Here is a 19,092-nt window from a genome sequence, read left to right as displayed (position 1 = left end):
AGGTCAATGGACCATGGTCGGGATGGATCGTATAGTATGAATTGTATGAAGAAGCCTATGAACACCAAGTCTAGGGAAAACGTCGAGACAAGATATACCCTTGCTATGCCAAATCATCAAGAGAAGCTCCCCAAAGCTTTTCGACAGGGCCCAGAACTATGCAGAGCAATGAGATCATAATGTACACTCCACTCTATGCCCATGTATTCTAATCGTGAGATCCTCCACCTCTGACTTCTGATGTCCTCCCTCGCAGTTGATGCGAAACAGATCCCGGTGCCACCACTCGCCGTCTACGTCGTTTCATGGCTGCCCTACCCGCATGTCCAATTACCCGGCAGCACTTCTATCGGCCTATGGAAAGTGGCGTTGTCTTTCGGCCAATATTCATCACTTCTATCTTGAAGAGAAGCTGTCTTCACCGAGTGTCGTTGCCGAAGCCCTCTCGTTCAACCGAACACCTTGTTCATAGCCTGGTGCGCCAGCTCCACGCCCAAGAACGTGGCCGCGTTGGCAGGCACTGCTCTTGCCAGAGCGGGGCCGAAGCCAGGGAAGAAGGCCTTGACGCCGCCCTTGCCGTACAGCTCGCGCACGACACCGCCGAGAGTCACGTTGCCCTCGGCCGTCTGCAGCCTGCTCTTGACCGTGTCAACAGGGAAGACCGGGATCCACATGGCCACACCGGCCGCAGCACCAGCACACGTCACAGCCATCAAGCTCAGCTGGCCCGATGGCTTGCCAGTCGCCGGGTCGCGGGGCGTCAGCTTGCGCTTGATGTACTCGTACGCGGCAAAGTAGGCCGCGGAGCCGGGGCCGTCGCGGGCGAGGGTGGCCGCGGAGCCGCGGAAGACGGAGCGCACGCCGCCCTCCTTGTACAGCTGGCGCACGACGTCGACGCCGCCGTTGTACTTGGGCTTCTCGCCGGGGGCGAGCGTCTTCTGGCCCTGGACCTGCAGGATGACCTTGACGCGCTCGAAGGGCGCGGTGATGGCCGTCATGGGGATGGCGGAGAAGAAGCCGGCGGCGGAGATCTGGCCGATGGACAGCGAGCCGTCCGGGTTCGGCGCGGAGACGCCCTGGACGAGCTGCTTGCCGAGATCGTAGCCCCAGAAGGACACGGCGACTGTGGAGATCTTGTCAGTCACATGCTAGGCATGTAAGATTGGGCAACAGGCGGGCAGGACTCACACATGGGTGTAACGCCGACCAGCGGCGCGCTCACGCCGGCATACAGTCCTCTCCGCAGGCCATCCTTGGCCACGCTCTTCCGTACGACATCAATGGCAGACGAGTACACGCCCTTCTCGGCGGTCTGCAGGCGGACCTTGACGAGGTCAAAGGGATGGCCGACGACAACGGCGCAGATACCACCAAAACCGCCGGCTGCGAAAGAGCGCAGCTGCGACAGGCCGGAGCTCGTAGCAGCCTTTGCCTCGGCCTTGATCTCTGCCTTCAATTCCTCCTTCGACTCGGGTATGTGGGGGATCTTGTCGGCCACAGCGGCGGGCAGTGCATCGTGGATCTTGCGGTTGGCTACAGCCCCGGCGCTTTCGCTCGATGAAGAAGACATTGTCTATATCTAGGTACGGCTAGGAGAGAAATGGTCGACAGAAGAGATGGTGAAGAGTCTGCGATGGCAGCTGAGCACCGAGGAGAGCAAATGCGCACGCGCCGAAGCTCTGGTAGCTCCTACTTTCTTAGCCTGCGCTGGGTAAATAGTGGACAGAGATAATGACGGCAAAGCACCACGATTGCCACGGGAGATTAGTTCGATCGTGTAGAAGCTACAGCAGCAACAGCTGTATCGTCAATCAACAGTTCTCCGAAGCAGATTTGGTGTTTTGCAGCGTCCCGGCGCAAATTCCAGCGGTCAAGAGTCGATTGTGCTGCTGGTAGGAGGAGCGACGTAAGGCGAGCCTCGGCAAACCGGAGCCCCACGATAGCTAATAGTCAGTCTCTCGGCTGTTGGAGAAAATGGTTGCTGGAACTGCCACTACACAATTCAGATCAAAAGACTCTTCACTTTGGGGGTTTGAAAAGAGAGATTTTAGTTGCGAAATGTCAGTCAAGTCAAATTTACACAATGTTTATCGGATGTTCAGGGCCGCAGACAATTCCCCTCACGTAGGACCCCCATCAATTACGAACAGGGCATTAAAAAGCGCTGTATTACATTGTAAGCCGTTTGGCCCAGCCTCGGCCGTTCGGCTGGATACCGGATCTCCAAAAGCGAGCTGCTGAATGTGGACCCCTGGAGATTAGCTCACCAAGTGCTGTCATCGGTCCAAAAACCCCGCGGTTAGTGGCTTTCCAGCAGTAAGTGAACTCGTGGGATGAATCGTGGGGTGCTGAGGAGTCGCCTCTCCTTACTGGCCCTCCGGAGAGGTGGAACATCCAGCCTCCCGCTGCAAGCCGCCCTCCGGACAGGCGGAGGCCAAGCCACAGAAGTTTTTCATGGTCACATTCGCTTGATGAGAAGATCTGGGCGATACTATTCAGTACAGGTCTCGAGCAGGGCTAAAATTGCAGTGCAATCCGCTGGCATGCATGAGGTGTTAAACGTTATGCAGAAGATAGTATGGCCAGGCAGGTCACTTTCAAGATTTGCTGCATTGCTTGTTCATGATTTGTGTGCTCAGTGCATCAGGCTACCTTGACCAGAAGGATATGATGGAATCGAAATCCTCATTACTCAGGCTCTCGGGATCTTGTTCTCTAGTTCCTGTGCCTGCAGCCTACAGTCTTGCGACTTCAAGCAACTCCTCCCTCGCTTCCGACGGCTTGCCTGTCGACACGACTGCGCAGGTAGAACGCTTTAGCTTTCTCCGGCGCGTGGTTTCTCCTCAGCATATAGAGCGTTTCTACTAAGAAAATGAGTATGTGTCGCGAGCATTGCGTGACGGCCATGTCAAAAATGCGTTATTTGAAGGCTTGATCTCTTGATTTCTGGCGAGCCGGTGCCAATGTGATACCTCTCAGCAGCCTTGCCGCATTCCATGCGCCGGCTCTTCCTAATGCAAAAACCACACACTTTCGCCCATAACCGCCGCAGAGTGCCCTGGGCCCTTGAGGCGTTTACCTTGATATTTTCCCTGACCTATCCTAGAGCATGTGGATGATGCAGGCAAATTTATCACAGTCCAACTTCGCTGTCACCAAACTCGGGCAGTTTCGTGGTGGATTGTATGGCAACCAAAATATTGCAGCTTTATCAAGGCATATGACAGACACAGATTCACTCACATCTCACCAACATATACAAGTTACACCTTCAAGAATATCGACCCGTCAAGCTTGACTGACAGTATTCTAAGATGTAATTATGGCATGTCTCCATATTGCTGAACAGATGATATTCACAGACGACTTCATTTCGGTCCTAAAACATATCACCCCCAGCCTGTACTTGGATTGGGCGAGCGGCTTCGTTAAAACATGCAATTGCAACATCAAAAAGTCTCATATCGTGGCCTATTGGATGATAAGTTGGCAGACATATTAGGGGCAAGTATGCGGCACTTACCTGGAGACGCCAATAACGATACAGCTATCGGTAAGTTTTCAATACGACCGGACACCCTTGAATGATAGGGGTAGTGTCCAACTAAGACAAATTTTTATTGTTAGTAATGATAACATAAAAATTTTGAACTTAGAGAAGGGCATTTACTTGGCAGTGTCAACTCAGGGGCTCCTAATATTGGCGACAGGAATAGGTTTGGTATACCGACAGGGTTGAAGTGTTGCCTGGAGACTAATTTTAGCAAACCCCTATTATCTTCGTCAAATAATTCGGGATTGGGTTACTTTGGAGCTTCATCACGATAACGGGGCGACATCTCCTCGATCGGTATCACAATTAGTGTATCGTATATTGCTTCCTTCATGACATTGTCCGTAAACCATTTTCGATATACCTCAAGCTTTTTCACTGCAAGGTCACGCTCCTCCTGAGTAATTTGCGAAGATAATTCCCTAGATGGCTGTTATGTTCTCTTTCTGGTTAAAGTTGAGAGTCTATGGGATCGTACCATTGCCAGCGGACTGGAGGGCTGACATATGGTTCTTTGTTGAATTTCTCAAAGTAGTCCTTCCGGAATTTGTCGAAGCTATGATAATCGTCATGAAAGAAAGAGTTTCGACCAACCTGGGAGAGGTAAGTTGCACAGGCAAGCCATCAATGATACGGTAATCATAACATACGTCTTTCATGTAGTCTTGCAGAGATCGTTGTCCTGCTTCTTTTGGAGGATTTTCCTTCCATAGTGTTTCAAAGGAAACCTTTTCATGCTTAACTCCTAAGGAGATTTCTAGATCTTTCACAAACTTATCAATCACATCGAGTTGTACCTTGTTATTGATTAACGACATATAATCAGTGGGATACACCACAGCGGGATGACCCTATTACTCGGTAGTTAGCTACTGCACAGAGGTCCACAATATTAGTATCAGAAGGTAAACATACGGTAGGAGTTATTTCTTTCATCAGTCTACTATACCATGCAGTTGCAAACTTTTTACTTTTGAGAAGGTCTCGGCCAAAGAAGGTCGGAACATCGAACTGTCTGATAGAGAAAAAATGAATAAGAAAGGAAATCAGGAAATGATAAGAGGGATGGGAGTTATACTCAAAACTAGGAATGTAGCCGGCTGTGGGTAGAATGCCATGAGTTGGACGCATAGCAAAGCATCCATTCCAGTGACCGGGACGTCTACCACTGCCACTTGCTTTCAAAAGTCAGAGCGTTAGCTTCGAAATAAATTGCAAGTATTGTAACATACTGTCAGAGCCAATGGCTATGTCAACCCAGGAGTATGCCGCAACGGCCACTCCACTGCCGCTACTACTTCCGGCTGGGGACTGGTATCCATCTGCTCGTGGGTTCCAAGGCGCCTGGTAGTCAATACACTCCACGGGCTCTTCGGTGGCAGCAAAAGACGCTAGCTTCGTTGTACCCAATATTATGGCTCCAGCTTGTGAGAGGAGTTTGATACATTCTGCAGTTTCACTGGCTGGGGGATAGAGTTCATAGTATGCCTTGTTACAGACTGATGTTCGGACATTTCTGATCTTGAAAATGTCCTTGACCGCAATCCTAACGCCCGAAAGAGTGTTGCAGTCTCTAGCATGGGCCATTCGAGAGGGCACGGCAATACCTACGGTCTGAATAACACTGCCTCGAATCGGGATATCTTTAGGGTTACTTTGTACTGTTATATTAGTGATACTCTCAGATACTTCGATTGTGTGACAGTACCTGGGCGGTGTAGCGAAAAGCGAGTGCAGAAATGCACCATTAGTATCATCGAAGATCCTGTATATTGGTGCGAGCTTGTCACCAAGAATTCTGTGTGGCCCAGGACGAAGCTGCAAAGCCTGAGAGCTATCGCAGATGTAAGTCCAGCCTATTCCCAATTGTCGAAGTTCTTCCTGGGGAACAACTATTTCGATACTCTGCTTCACCGCCGTCAAGAAAATAATTCCCTGATAGAATTCCTCACAAACCACATCGTCATTCGCTCGCACCCAATCGATATTCTCCTTCAGCAATTTCGAAGATACTGATACTTGATCTTTGTCAATATAGAAAATTGTAACAAACGACGATGCATGTCCGGAAGGTAAAGAGAACTGATCAGCACTTTAGTTACTTATCTCGACATTCGAAAGGTGAGCTTACCTCCACAGGGTTCCCAGTCATATACCGCCGTTGTCCAATCTGAAATTCCGAGGTCATCATTACTTTCGAAGTTGTCTCGAGGCCTGTCGTGCTTATCTATTGGCCCCGGAAGTTGAGGTAGTAAATATGGGACTGATCTCAGATAAGTTGGTGAGCAATAGAGCCAAGACGCTCAAGAAAGGAATGAGTTTTGGTGTTGCTTGCATTACTTGGAGGAACTAAAACCTGTCCTGCAATACCTAAGCAAAACCGAATGTCACTGGAAGAAGGTCGCCAGCGGGTAATGCGGCCCATCCCCTTCAAATAGGGCCACTGAGATGTGACGAAAGGCTAGCGTTGCATGTACATGGAGGCCAATGCAACGTCCTGCATCGCGACAAGAGGCTGTGCAATGCATCGAAAGTCTATCTACTATGATGATAGTGTAGCACCATTTGAAAACATCACCAGTATGATTGAAATCTCTAAACTATAACCCGTACTACGCTAGCCTTTTCTCAGCCTTTTTTTGGCTCCGAAGGGCTACATGCTATTTAAAAGTGTGCTTATGACAATACTGGCGTTTTCTTCCATGATGTACCTCCTACCTACTCCTTGTTTACTTTTGATTCCGAAATCAAACACCCCGATTCTAGTTACTTTCCAATAGTTCGGCACTCGCTACTGGTGAAAGGCTACGTATATGCTATCAATTAAATCATGAGGCGAGTCGCCTAGGAAATTAAATAGGTTCTCACATTTATTCCTTCTAAATGAAAATAAGCATCTGCAAAATTGTTTCCCCCTTCATAAGTTTCATTCATCTGATCAGTCTGATCTGACGTAACCATTTCCAGAAGATCTTCCCAAGGTCTCGTTTCATCATAGCAATCGAAAGGAACATCAAAGGGATTGATACTGCGAACCATATCCACAATGGATTTGACCCTTCTACAATAGGGTGCAAGTTCATCCCGAAAAATGAAGCAGTAAAGCTGAGGGGAATGAAAACAAAGGCGAGACGTGTCAAGTTCGTGACTTCTTCGGCTTGTTCGATAGCTCTCTTTGACTCGGCTAATAGTGCTCGCGTCGCCAAATGGCTTATCCTAGACTTGCATCGCTCTATCAATGTAGATGTTCGATCCACAAGGTACTCGAAATCCCTTTCTACTACCTTTGCAGCAGCCATACATTTCTTGTTCTTCATCTCATCGTCAGATTGAGGCCACATCGACCCACCTCGAGCTTTGAGAGCTTCAACGTTTTCTTGAAGACGAACAATTTGACGCTCCAAGAACTCTTGAATGTATATATAATTCGATTGGTTAAGACTCAGCTCCCTAGGGTTTTCTTCACTGGAGTCAGCCGAAATATCATTTTCGATCATATTGAGTAGTTGATTATGAGAGAAGGCGGAGAATGAGAAGAGTTCCTGAAAGGCATAGAATGCATCACTCGTCATGAGCTCTTTACTCAAAGTCTTGCCGTAATTCAGATGAAGTAGTGCGGAACTTTGTGCTAAGCTTGCAATCGGACGTTGGTCTTTATGGATTGAGTGCAGATGAGGCTTGATTCCTGCACCTGGCCGCATTTGGATCGTTGGCAGGAAGGCTCGCTGGTCGGAACCTTTGGCCAAAGGTTGAAGGCGCTCAGTCCATGGCCCAGATGGGCCGGTTAGCAGGTCATTTCCTGTGTCAATCCATGCGATGGCTTGAAAGAGTTCTTAGTATGATCCGTTATAGTCCTTTATAGGGTGAAGAGAGGATGTTTAAACATACCGTTCCATGAGCCGAAGACATGAGTCACACACAAAGATATAACTTGTTCAATAACAGAGTAATCCTTGTTAAATACAATATAGTCCCGAACGATGGAGTTTCCGGTGCCATCATTTTTGTCGATACTGGCTATCAACTTGTTTGTATACGCTTCCATCTGCTTTTTGCTCGCCGATCTCTTGAAATCTGTGATTTCGGCAGATACCGATGATAGGGATTGTGGCCGACATATCGTGAAGTAACGCAATTGTATGATGTAATTCGATGTGGATGGTAGCGATGGCAGGCAGTAGTGATTTCTTCGCCCAGCTGTTGATAAGAAGTCGAGATGCCGATGGAAAAACTCTGGATCGATTCGAAATGTGGCCCCAACGACCCGAAGCCATTCTGACGATGGCTGACCTCTGATGAACACCAAGTGCACCCCTGTTGAGGAGGGCGACGGGTATATTGGATCGCGAGTCACCTCGCGCGGATCAGTTGCCTCAAATGGGCCACCAGGACTTGCCGTGGCATTTGGATACAAACGGAAGAATGGAAAAGAAAGGTATGTTGAAGGAATGAAGCTTTGATTGTTTGATGTCAGAAAACCAGCCAATCTTTCATAGTTTGGCCCAGGATACAGGGTTGCTTCTGTGTCTTGACGAGCGTACGCCAAGATCGTATCAGCATATTCTTGTGGAGGTATCGCTACTCTAGTTAGTTGACAATTGCAGAAGGAACATGGGCAGATACAGACGTGATTTGTAATCCACCAGTGAACCGTGTTGCGACTGGGATACAGATTCTGCCCTAGAGGAATTCGATGGATTATCCATGGTCGCATAGTCTATTGCAGATGAAGCTCTCGATACGATTCATCGTGCCTGCTAGAGGGGCAGAAGCCGTTCTATTAGAAAGACGCGGCACGCGGAGTGACAGTCAAATGGTCCAAAAGCGATTTAGCGAAAGGACACCCTTCATTTTGACCCTTGACTGCATTCGCTTAACCAATTGCATCCCCCATTGTAACCACAGCCCCAAAGAAAAGCCTTGGGGTGGGCCACACTGACATGATACCTGGTTCTTCTCGCGTGCAGATAAGGGGCCCGTGTTGACGCGCGACAAATGAAACCGATGTGACAGTGAGTACGCGGGTTAGAAATAAATTGTGGCTCCAAAGTACCAATCACACCAGCAAATTACGATGACAGTACAGTCAAAGTGGAATAATTGTAGGAGTATCTAATTCTCCACGATCTAAATGTGCAACTATCTCGACCAGAAAGCGACAGCCTCGTCGAAGTCCTTACTTACCAAGTCACTTGCCTCTTTGTGGGCTTCCGGGTTGAATTCGTTATACATTACTGCGCATTGTTCCAGAACTTGGTTGGCATCTTCGGCCTGCTGCTTAACTCGGAGTAGGAGACTCTTCTTGTATAATGCTCTGGCTTTCTCGGGACGAAAGACAGGCTTGTCGCCAAATATGCGCAGAGCCTCAGCAAGATGGTAGCTGGTGCTACGAGTCAGTATGACAGTATGACGAGATGGCGGTCCAAGGTTTGGACTTACTCAGCGCTTTCTAGGCTCCCTTTCTGTAAATGATGTTCTGCAACTTTCACGTGCGTATCTCCTGTTCGATGGTGATTCCTCCCAATCGTGTTCTCAAATTGTCGCAAAGCTCTCTGATGAAAAGCAAAGCTCTCCTCAGTTAACCCTTGAGACGCCTTGACGTTGCCAAGAGCATGTAGAAACCTGCCAGTACTACGATGCGATCGTTAGCATGTGATCTTGCATACAATACTGACCAATTTAACTCACATGAAAGATTCATTATCATCTATACCATAGACCTGCTCTCGATGTTTCAAGCCTTCGTTGAGAATCTCAACAGCGTCATCATGCCGATCCATTAACCAGTATGCCAGTCCCAAATTTACTGTAGGAAGGGAAATGTCCGTCGGCTGAAATTTTGGAAGCAGGCGGGCGGATGCGATAGAAGCTTTGAACGATTCCTCCCCTTTCGACCATAATTTATTCAACATATAAGCATTTCCGAGTTCATTCCAAGATATGAAAAGACGATTGTCCTTTCCTCGAAGATTATCACCGCTAGCTTGTATCATCATTCGATTAAATATTGAGAAGTGCTCCAACGTGTAGCGCGGTTGATTGGTTTCAGTCCCGATACAACCAAGATTATGGTGGATTTCGGCCGTTGTCGAGTCTAGTCGAGGCTTCAATTTCATGAGAAGTTCGTTCTCCTGTTTAGGGATACGAATTTTAATAGAATCACATAAATCTTTCGCGAAATCGAAGAAGGGTGTCGCTTCAATAGAATAACCAGTCTCGTGGTAGTACCTGTGTAATAATGAGAGAAGTGTACTGGCCGCATCAACTTTAGAGACTTACCAGGCAGCATCCGTCACTAGTTCTGCAAGCAAGACTCCCGTTTCCGCCGAGTCTGCTCTGATATCTAACTGTCCACCATATTGAAGAAGGATGATGATGTGGGGAAATAATTCTTTACAGACTCTCCACCTACTGACTTCGTGACGCCAACCAAACGCCTCGTATGGCCAAGCTGCGGAAATCAGGTGGATCGTAGAGGAAAGCACATCTTGGAAACGTACGGTATCTATCTTCGAACGCGCTGCATCTTGAACGAGTCGATGAACCACAAGTCTCTTTCCAGAACTATCTTTACTGATCAGTGATGATTGTAAAAGTTCTGTTCGCGCTCGGTGGTATGCACCCGAGGTACGTGGAAATGACGGCAACAATGGTAGCTTTGTGGAGTATTTGGTGAGTATGTACTCCCATATACCGTCCGGGTCGAGGAATGATATAACGTCTAGGAGATCCTTGCTATGCTTCAGTGTCTCTAAAGCCCAGACTGACCAGATAGTCTTTTTATAATCCATTGGCTGATTCCATTTGTCGAAGCGAAGTTTGAATAACTCTTCATGGCCGCCCTCTTCATCATAACTTTCAATAAATTCCGAATAGGAGAGATCGCGACGGATTATCACGCTTGCCATCTGCGTGATAGCGAGCGGAAGCCCGCCAAGCCTCTCATGAATCCCACTGCTGTCTCCCTGCTTGTTGGTCAACCTTTCAAGAAAAGTTGCGGACTCTTCTTGACTAAAAGGCTGGAGATCCACTCCAGAATTCGCAAGATATAGAGAATTTTTGGCTAAGGGATCACGACTCGTAAACAAGACGCAGCCTGGCCCATCCAATGGCCAAAATCCCTCCAGGACATCGGTGTTGTCGACATTATCAAACACGATCAACCAAAAGGCCTGGTTAGTCTCGTTCATGTTCAAGGCATTGGAGTCTTTAACTGGATTGGCCAACCATCCTTTGACAAAATCTCGTGTGATTACCTGGTCTCGCGCATCTATGGAGTCGTCTTCGACGAGTCCAAGTGAGACCGCTAGCCGACTGAACTCCTCTCGGAGCTTCAGAGAAGTATCTGCATGAATCCAAAATATGGCGTCGAACATATTTTGTCTTGTATAGACAAACTCAGTTGCTACTTGGGTTTTTCCAATTCCACCAGACCCACAGATGGCGAAAGTCCGAGTTTCGGCATTGCCTTGATGACTACCATGTGCTTGAGAGAAAAATGCCTGATGAATTTCTTCTAAAACTTTTTGGCGACCAAAGAACTCGCGGTTCTGAGCGACTGGAATTAGGTGGCATGGAAAGCGAGAGGGTTGCCGTTGAAGTGTGGTTTGTGTGGAGAATGGAGTTATCTCGAAGGCCGATTCTCCTGAAGCCGCAGTTGCATAAAGTGTCTGCGCCTCAGATCTGGATGTTGGGTTTGAGTAGCTATCTGTGGTCCTACTAGGGCCCGACTTTTCTGTTCTAGGCGTTAGCTTCTACCAAGAAAGAGTTACGCAAAGTTGCGTGTCATATCAAGAGGCTCACGATCAATTACGCTCCAATCATCGAGCGTCGACGGTGGCTCATCTATTATATCTTAGCTTTGATGGCGAAGCTGCAGGCAATGGTAAGTCTCACGTGTAGGGGATCCTTTTACTATCCGTAGGCGAGCGTCTTGAATCGAAGCATCCACGAACAAGCAAAATGTCTGGAAATAGCTAGCCGTGACATCAAGATTGCATAAATCATTGTGATCACTCTTGATAGCTAAAATTTCTTCGTTTTTAGAATCGGTCTTCACGAAATCTGCACCCATAAGCTACATATCATGTTAGCATATAATGAAAAGCACAAATGTTTACAGGTAACATGGTGTTGATAGAGAAAGGCTTACGAGAGTTTTCGTGGTTTTAAAAGTACCAGTTTTGATCTTTGTCTTCTCAGTCTCGTGTACAGAGAGAATCGGCACTTCCACGGCGGCTTGCTCAAATAGCATGGAGCTGTTAGCCAGCTTGGAAACATCATCTGAGTTCATGGCTCTATTCTTTTTGGAACTGGGTTGCACCGCCAATGCGGCATTATACCATTTCTCATTTTCTATGTTAGAATGAGGGGTTCCCAAAAGCACGACTCCGGCAAGAGTTCGCAGGAAGTTTCGGTAGTTTTCTTCGTACGCTTTACGCAAGGCCTAGGACTTGATTAACCAGCTGTCTAGGCAAGACTTTGACATGCTAACCTCCTTCACTATGAGCCCACCCAGACTGTGTGCCACCAGAAGGATGGGACAGTGATGTAGCTTCGGTTCAATGTTAGATAAATTCGTCACAATGACATACACACTGACCTTCTGCTCACCGACCAACCCTAACAGGGCACTTATGAGCCGCGATCCATGGTCTAGTAGAGCCTGCCATGAGAGTTCCAGTGCACTGATGCCGTGTGAATAGCCATAGACGCCAATTCCGGGCGTGGCAGACTGAGGGAGACAGTCCAACCACAGCTTTGCCGGCTCATGATTATTTGATGAGCTGGACCATGTTTCTGGTGGCGGTGTCCCAATGCCACCGACTGTGATGATCCTGAGGACATTAGCTAGCTGCATAGCAGCTATGCGGTCTAGGAGCGTACAATGTTTGCAGCTTTGGGCTCTTTATAATGGGATATAACGCGCTAGCCGCAATCACGCCCTTTTGGAGCACCATTTCTTAAGTGAGGGATTATCCGCACGACAGCGTAGGGCAAAAGGCACGTAACCTCAATTATCACCAGAGGACGCGGCACAGGTTAGACGCTGAAGACGAAATAACGAAACGCGCGCAGAAAGCAGAGCCGCAGAAATATCACACTCAGTCTGCCCTGTCATTACCGAGCATTGCTGCAACTGGACAAGGCACAATGGTCTTTTCTACCCCGCTAACAAATGTGTAACAACTTGAACAGTCGGTTGGGCACTGGATGTTCGTCACTTGCGGAAGGGTGGGAAGCACAGGGGACTTGCATAAATGTGCAGCACTGGCACGCCACACAGCAGTCCCATTCGCCCTAAAAACTGTTGTTGGTTCTTTGCATTTCACAGCCCGCTTCTTACTGGCCGATCAGTATTGTAGCCCCTGCTAGTCCTTCTTTGTCACTGAAAGCACGATTGTGTGTTGTAAGGTTGCTGAATGAAAGCTGACAGGACATTCTCTCCCCGCTATCTATTGTGTTCGTCTGCGCCTGATTTTCTTCTCACACAAGGTGAACACACGTGCCGTAGACCATACTTTAACAGGGTATCTTCGTTTTCTATTCATGAACCCATCTAATAAGAATGGTGAGACTCATATGGTGTATGTACAAAAAGCCAATGCAGCTTAAGTTCCAAGAAGCGGTCCAAACAGTGCATCTGTCTACGACACGACTCTTTTGCTGTAATATGCCAACATCGCCCAAAGTCACCAAACGAAAAGACCATCTATTCCCCAAGGTCTTTCCCCAAGAACAGGCAGTGATTCAATCAAACCATGTCGTCATCCTAGAAGACACCGGCGCTCTGCGATCCCCCTCCTGCTAGAGGGCTGCGCCCGACTCCGCACCAGCAAGTCGTATCTCCCTCCCTCTCCACTTGCAGCACAATGTCGATGCCCTTCTCCTTCAGATAGTTGCTTACACGCTCGCGAACATCCTCCGTGTCGGCTCCTCGTACGGCTACAACGTGCATCACGCCAAGTAGTCGATCGCCCGGACCATCGTCTCCGGAGTTCCGGTCGTCGACCCAGAATTTCGGAACGGCGTAGTTGGCGACGCCTCGAAGTCCAGTGATACCAGATAGAGTGTCACGTAGATTATATTCGATCGAGTCCGGAATAGTTAGTAATAGACGCTTTGCCGAAGACTTGACTAGGGGCAGCGCCGAAAGTAGAATTAAGACGGCGATCAGGAAAGATGCTACCGGATCCCAGCCCGCCCACGGGATGAAATGGGTCAATACGGTGGAGACAATCACGGCGGCACTCCCAAGTGTGTCAGCTAGAACATGCAAGTAGATGCCATACATGTTCTCGTTGTCATGTGAATGGCCATGCTGATGGCCGTGCTCATGCTTGTGGTCGTGGCCGTGATCATGGTCGTGGTCGCATTTCTCGTGAGAATGCGAGTGCGAATGATCGTGTGAGTGGCCATGCGAGTGCCCGTGGGAATGTCCATGGTCATGGCCGTGATGGTGATGGCCAAATGCAGCCATTCCGACCAGGTTGACGATCAGGCCCATGGTGCTGACAACAAAGAGCTCTGCCAGTCTCTTCGTTTCCCTGCCCTCGATAATCCGCTCGAAAGCCTCGAACATAATCTCCACACTGATTAAGCTGTTTTCCAAGTCAGTCATGCCACCCGTCAACGATGAAAAGTCAACATACATTAAAAAGATGCCGTTCGCAAAACCGCTGAGCGTCTCGATCTTGCCAAAGCCATAAGGAAAGCGCATGCTCGGCGGCCATTTACTGGCCACTGCAGCGAATAAGCCCACTGCAAGCGCCACGCAGTCGAAGAACATGTGTATGCTGTCGCTGAGAAGACCTAACGAGTCTGTAATATAGCCGTAGAATGCTTGGATGGCCATGAAACCGAAGTTGAGACTAAAGCAGGTATAGGATTAGCACTGGTTCTTTGAATTTGGATGTCTTCTGTCCCGAACTTACCTCATGAAATAGAATATCCTCCTCGAGTCCTTCTCCGTCATAACAGTATGTAGTAGCGGCCATTTCGCAGTGTGTGGCAGAAGGAGGTTTGTGAAAGCCGAGCGCTGGGCTGAATGATCGTGAGCGGGCTCGGCCGACTGTGCTTGAGGGGCATCGTACGAGGCTGCAAATGTCGCACTCGTAGGTGTCACCAAGGGCTTGCCGCCCGCAGTCAAGTCAGAGGTCCATCCTTCGTGCAACGACAGCGGCCGGGGTGCACTAGACCGAGACTGTATTGGCTGGTTCGAGTTGGCACGATGATGCGAGTGACTGTGCGACTTGTGGCTATGGCTGTGGTTATGGGCGTGGCCGTGCGAGTGCCCGTGATCGTGGTCGTGGTCGTGGTCGTGATGATGCGAGTCTACGCTCATGCTCGAGTCGCCACGGAACGACCGGTTGAGGGAGCTGAGGGAGGAGGACGGTCGTGAGTGCGAATGCACATGGGCTTGCCCGTGATGATGATGCGTCGGCGGGAATGCTGGCGCGGGCAAGGTATATGACGACGACATGGCGAAAGGCAGAGAGGGATTTACAGCTCAGCAACCTCGAAAAGAACCTGCTAGCTAACGAGAGCAGCTTCTCGGGACCGCTAGTGCCCCGATTGATCTGTTCCCCGTATCATGAAGCAATCGCAAGCTTGGCAGGGGTCAGCGAACGGATAGCAGATTTCAACGTCCTGCCGTCCGCTAAGTTGGCCGTGTAGATGTTGAATGCGAAGTTCCTCGAGTGCGCTGCTCCGCGATTCTCTACCTCCCAGGCTGATCGGCTATCGCGGACCCCTCCTTGTTGACGGGACCCACGATAGAACCTTGTATCTATCTATCTTCAGCGCGCGGCGAGTCAGGTTGCAGCGGGCCACAGCTCGTGGTTGGTGATGCACGGATTGGAGGAGCAGGCTCCAATTGCAGCAATTGAGCGCGATTCCGTTCGTCAAAGTCGCAGACGGGAGCCTCGGGAGGGGCTTTTGAGGTTGTTATTGTTCCTTGTTCGGCTTATGCGGTGAGCGAGCGTGTGGTGGTCGTCTGTTGTCGTTCTAATCTCTCGCTTCGTGTGTCCGGGGCTTCTCTTTCCTTTAATGATCCATCCCCCCCTGACTGTGGAGAAATAAGGCCAAAAGGCAGGTCTTTGAGAGAGGCCTCGGTGCAGGGGGCACGTTGCTGGCACTGAGAGCCCTCTGATTGGCGCCTCTTTGTCACCGTGTCGATCGCCCTGTGCCTGCAGCTGCCGCCTGCATGAGCTAGCGTTGCTGGCCCCTGCCAGATAATCTGTGTTAGCAGATCCACGTGTAATTTCGCCCCCTTCTAACGGACACCATCAACAGCCGCCAAGCACCGTAGAGTAGCCACATTGCTTCTGCGGTTCGACTAACAGGTTAGTAGGTTAGCGGGCTGGTGAGCTTGGCTGACGCTGTCACTGTCGAAGGATTCGAGAATACGAAGAAACGAGGCGCACTGGCTGCTCATCTTGCTATACTACTGCCTTATCATGGCAATGTTGCTTGATATATGGCGATGTTGAGGTTCTAAAGACCTCCAAACAATACTCTTTGAATCAGGCGAGATTGAACACGGACAGTTACATCTCAGAATGATTAGTTGGTCTCCGGCCCGCCACCACCTTCTTCATTCGACCAGCCCATCAACGCTCATGAACGGGAGCAGGCTGCGGTATATCACCTACAGCTAAGCATTCACACAACTCACACGACAGCGCCCTTTGCCCAATATGGCCGTACTGGTGGCTTCCCTTGCTACTCTGGTCGTAGGGCTTCTCTCGCTTCTCTTACTCTTGTTTTTGCTGCTTCCTTCTCGATACTATCAAGATCAGGACGCAGTCGCAAAGCCCAATGTCTCAGTCCAGGTTCTCGTTCTCGGAGACATCGGCCGAAGTCCACGCATGCAATATCATGCTCTCAGCATCGCCAAGCATGGAGGGCGGGTAGACCTCATTGGCTATCACGGTAAGACATGATCCTATACCGTTGTTTATATGATGCTGAGAGCCTCTAGAAACCGCACCTCATCCAAGCTTATCGCAGTATCCCAACGTGAAGATCTGCCCCTTGGATCCGCCACCGAGCGTGCTTCGATCCAAGTCGCTGCCGTTCTTGGTCTCTGGCCCTCTCAAGGTCATCTGGCAGGTCGTGACCTTGATCCGTATCTTGGGATATGACACGCCCCCAGCCCAATGGCTGCTGGTTCAGGTTAGAATAACTCATCTGCTGCGTGAAATACGATCTGACATGAAAATGTAGAATCCCCCATCCATCCCAACACTGGCGGTTGCCGCCGTCATGTGCAGGTTGAGGAACACACATCTTCTTATAGACTGGCATAACTATGGCTGGACCATCCTAGCCGGCACGCGCGGCTCTTCACACCCCTTTGTCCGCATCTCTAAACTTTATGAATGCATATTCGGCCGTATTGCGCCTACGGCTAACCTAACCGTCACTAATGCCATGGCCAAGGAACTCCGCAAGCCACCCTACAAAATCCTGACGCCGATCCTGACTATGCATGACCGGCCAGCTGCTATCTTTCAGCCCGTGCGAACAGAGCATATGCGTGAAGATCTTCTTCAGAAACTGGACGTGACCAAGGAAGCTGCCAAGGATATCTCGGAGGGCCGGTTAAGGCTTATTGTCAGCAGTACATCATGGACTCCGGACGAGGACTTCTCCCTGATGCTAGACGCCTTAGTCCAATACGCGAACGCCGACTCAGCTCAGACGCCAGTGCTCGCCATCATCACAGGTCGTGGCCCGCAGAGAGCGATGTACGAGGCGGAGATCAAGGCACTACGAGAGGAGGGACGGCTCACAGGCGTCATTATTAAGACGGCCTTCTTGTCGTTCGAGGACTATGCAAGCTTGCTTGGCTGTGCAGATTTGGGGATATGTCTGCACAAGTCGAGCTCCGGCGTTGACTTGCCGATGAAAGTCGTGGACATGTTCGGAGCAGGCCTGCCGGTGGTTGCATACTCCGACTACGAGAGCTTCTCCGAGCTCGTGAGGGAAGGAGATAATGGGTGTGGGTTCGAGACTGCGGAAGAGCTTGAGGCTGCTCTGGGGCGCTTGCTGAGTCCGGAGGGTCAGACAGAGCTGAAGACGCTGAAGCAGGGAGCCATCGAGGAAGGTAGTCGAAGGTGGGATGAAGAATGGGATGCTGTGGTCGGCCCGCTGTTGTCCATGACGGAACCTTGAAGGCTCAATAATAGTCCATATAACGAGACTTCACAAGCTACGGCATGATACCCAAATTCAGAGGAACGCTTAATGATATGACGCCAATTTCATAAAGACGAGCCAATGCTATATGCGCGGCAAATCAACCGCTTCCGTGCGCCCGGAAATGCAAAGTGACACCTGAGCCTAGAACTCCTGCCCGCGCAACACGCTGGCCTCGCACTCATCTCTACTCCCATGATGTGAAGCATGATGGCCGTCCCCTAACGCATGATCATACCAGAGCTTGTCAGAACCCGACCTCAGTCCTCGCCCAAGCTCTCGCGCACGCACTTGCGGCACCGTCTCCTAAAGTCCTTGCTGGTGCCCTGCCTGTCCTCCCGCAGCATGCGCGCCGCCTCCACGTTCGCAGGGCTCTCGTCGTTCGGGCTGTGCAGCAGGCTGATGACGCTCAGCAGGATCGTCTCGGGCGTCTGCACGGGGCTCCAGCGCTCGCTGGCCGACTCGTAGCCGTACTTGTCCTCCTCGGGCGGATGCAGGATGGAGATGCACAGCTTGCCGTCGGCGTAGATGTTCGGGTGGAAGGGGACGGGGCTCTGGAAGGTGAGCGTCGGCGGCATCAGGGGGTAGTTGGGCGGGAAGAGCATCTTGGCGCAGAAGTTGCCTCCTGGGAAGAAGGGGACGTTAGCATCGCGTGACAAGACCTGACAAGCTTCGAGAGAGGGAGAGGGACAGGGACAAAGACAGGATAGAAAGACGCACCGCCGTAGTATTTGCAATCGTCGCTGATCATGAGCATCACTTCCCACTCAAAGATGTTGTTGTCATTCACCAGTCCGCAGGAGATGCCCGGTATGTCCTTGTCGGACTGCATGTGCTTGAGCTGGCGCCGGAGGAGAGCGGCAGCTGCTGCGGAGCCAGAACTTGAGGAGCCAGACATCTTGACGAGTTCGATATAGCGGTACTGTCTCTACGCTAAGGATCGTCTGTGATCGGTTCTCGAGGGAGAGGAGTCGGAGTATTTCTTGCGTGCTCTGAGTGACGATCCCCAAAAGATGGTGGGGGTGCAGAATGGCGGCGAGCACACCCAGGAATGATGTCAGGATCTAGGAAACGAGCTGATACCTCTACTTTTGAAGTCCACGCAAAATGCCTCGTGAGGGAAACCATATAATCCTCCGCTTGTATCACGAGAGAAAGGCTCGTTTGTTAAGGTTGTACAAATGGAAAATTTGAAAACAAACTCGAAGGCTTAATGCATGAAGTGCTTTGTCACCTCCCGAGGTCGGGTGGTGGTGTAGTGACATCCGGCTTCCGGGGATAGCACGATTGGCGGCTGTCAGGGGGCTTGCCGGGGGAGCTACCGACAGTGATGGGTG

At 50.1% G+C, this 19,092-nt stretch overlaps 4 protein-coding genes across 4 annotated transcripts; 1 reads left to right on the top strand and 3 right to left on the bottom strand.

Annotated features, from left to right (window-relative positions):
* Positions 1-449: 449 nt before the first annotated feature.
* UCRPA7_3379 (putative mitochondrial carnitine carrier protein) lies at positions 450-1,570 on the bottom strand (the record flags this gene model as incomplete). Its single annotated transcript, XM_007915958.1, has 2 exons — positions 450-1,123; positions 1,189-1,570. The coding sequence occupies 2 exons, from the start codon at positions 1,568-1,570 to the stop codon at positions 450-452; spliced, it is 1,056 nt and encodes a 351-aa protein (XP_007914149.1).
* An 11,755-nt stretch (positions 1,571-13,325) lies between these two features.
* UCRPA7_3378 (putative cation efflux protein zinc transporter protein) lies at positions 13,326-14,492 on the bottom strand (the record flags this gene model as incomplete). The annotated part of the gene is made up of 3 exons (XM_007915992.1): positions 13,326-14,154; positions 14,206-14,424; positions 14,488-14,492. The coding sequence occupies 3 exons, from the start codon at positions 14,490-14,492 to the stop codon at positions 13,326-13,328; spliced, it is 1,053 nt and encodes a 350-aa protein (XP_007914183.1).
* A 1,930-nt stretch (positions 14,493-16,422) lies between these two features.
* On the top strand, positions 16,423-17,731 carry UCRPA7_3377 (putative chitobiosyldiphosphodolichol beta-mannosyltransferase protein; the record flags this gene model as incomplete). Its single annotated transcript, XM_007915897.1, has 3 exons — positions 16,423-16,486; positions 16,536-16,729; positions 16,781-17,731. The coding sequence occupies 3 exons, from the start codon at positions 16,423-16,425 to the stop codon at positions 17,729-17,731; spliced, it is 1,209 nt and encodes a 402-aa protein (XP_007914088.1).
* Positions 17,732-18,015: 284 nt separating this feature from the next.
* UCRPA7_3376 (putative ubiquitin-conjugating enzyme e2 protein) lies at positions 18,016-18,653 on the bottom strand (the record flags this gene model as incomplete). Its single annotated transcript, XM_007915961.1, has 2 exons — positions 18,016-18,380; positions 18,476-18,653. The coding sequence occupies 2 exons, from the start codon at positions 18,651-18,653 to the stop codon at positions 18,016-18,018; spliced, it is 543 nt and encodes a 180-aa protein (XP_007914152.1).
* Positions 18,654-19,092: the final 439 nt, after the last annotated feature.

This window comes from Phaeoacremonium minimum, assembly GCF_000392275.1.
Source record: "Phaeoacremonium minimum UCRPA7 unplaced genomic scaffold PA7_03_scaffold_270, whole genome shotgun sequence".
Lineage (NCBI taxonomy): Eukaryota > Fungi > Ascomycota > Sordariomycetes > Togniniales > Togniniaceae > Phaeoacremonium > Phaeoacremonium minimum.
This window is presented reverse-complemented; position numbering and strand designations above follow the sequence as displayed.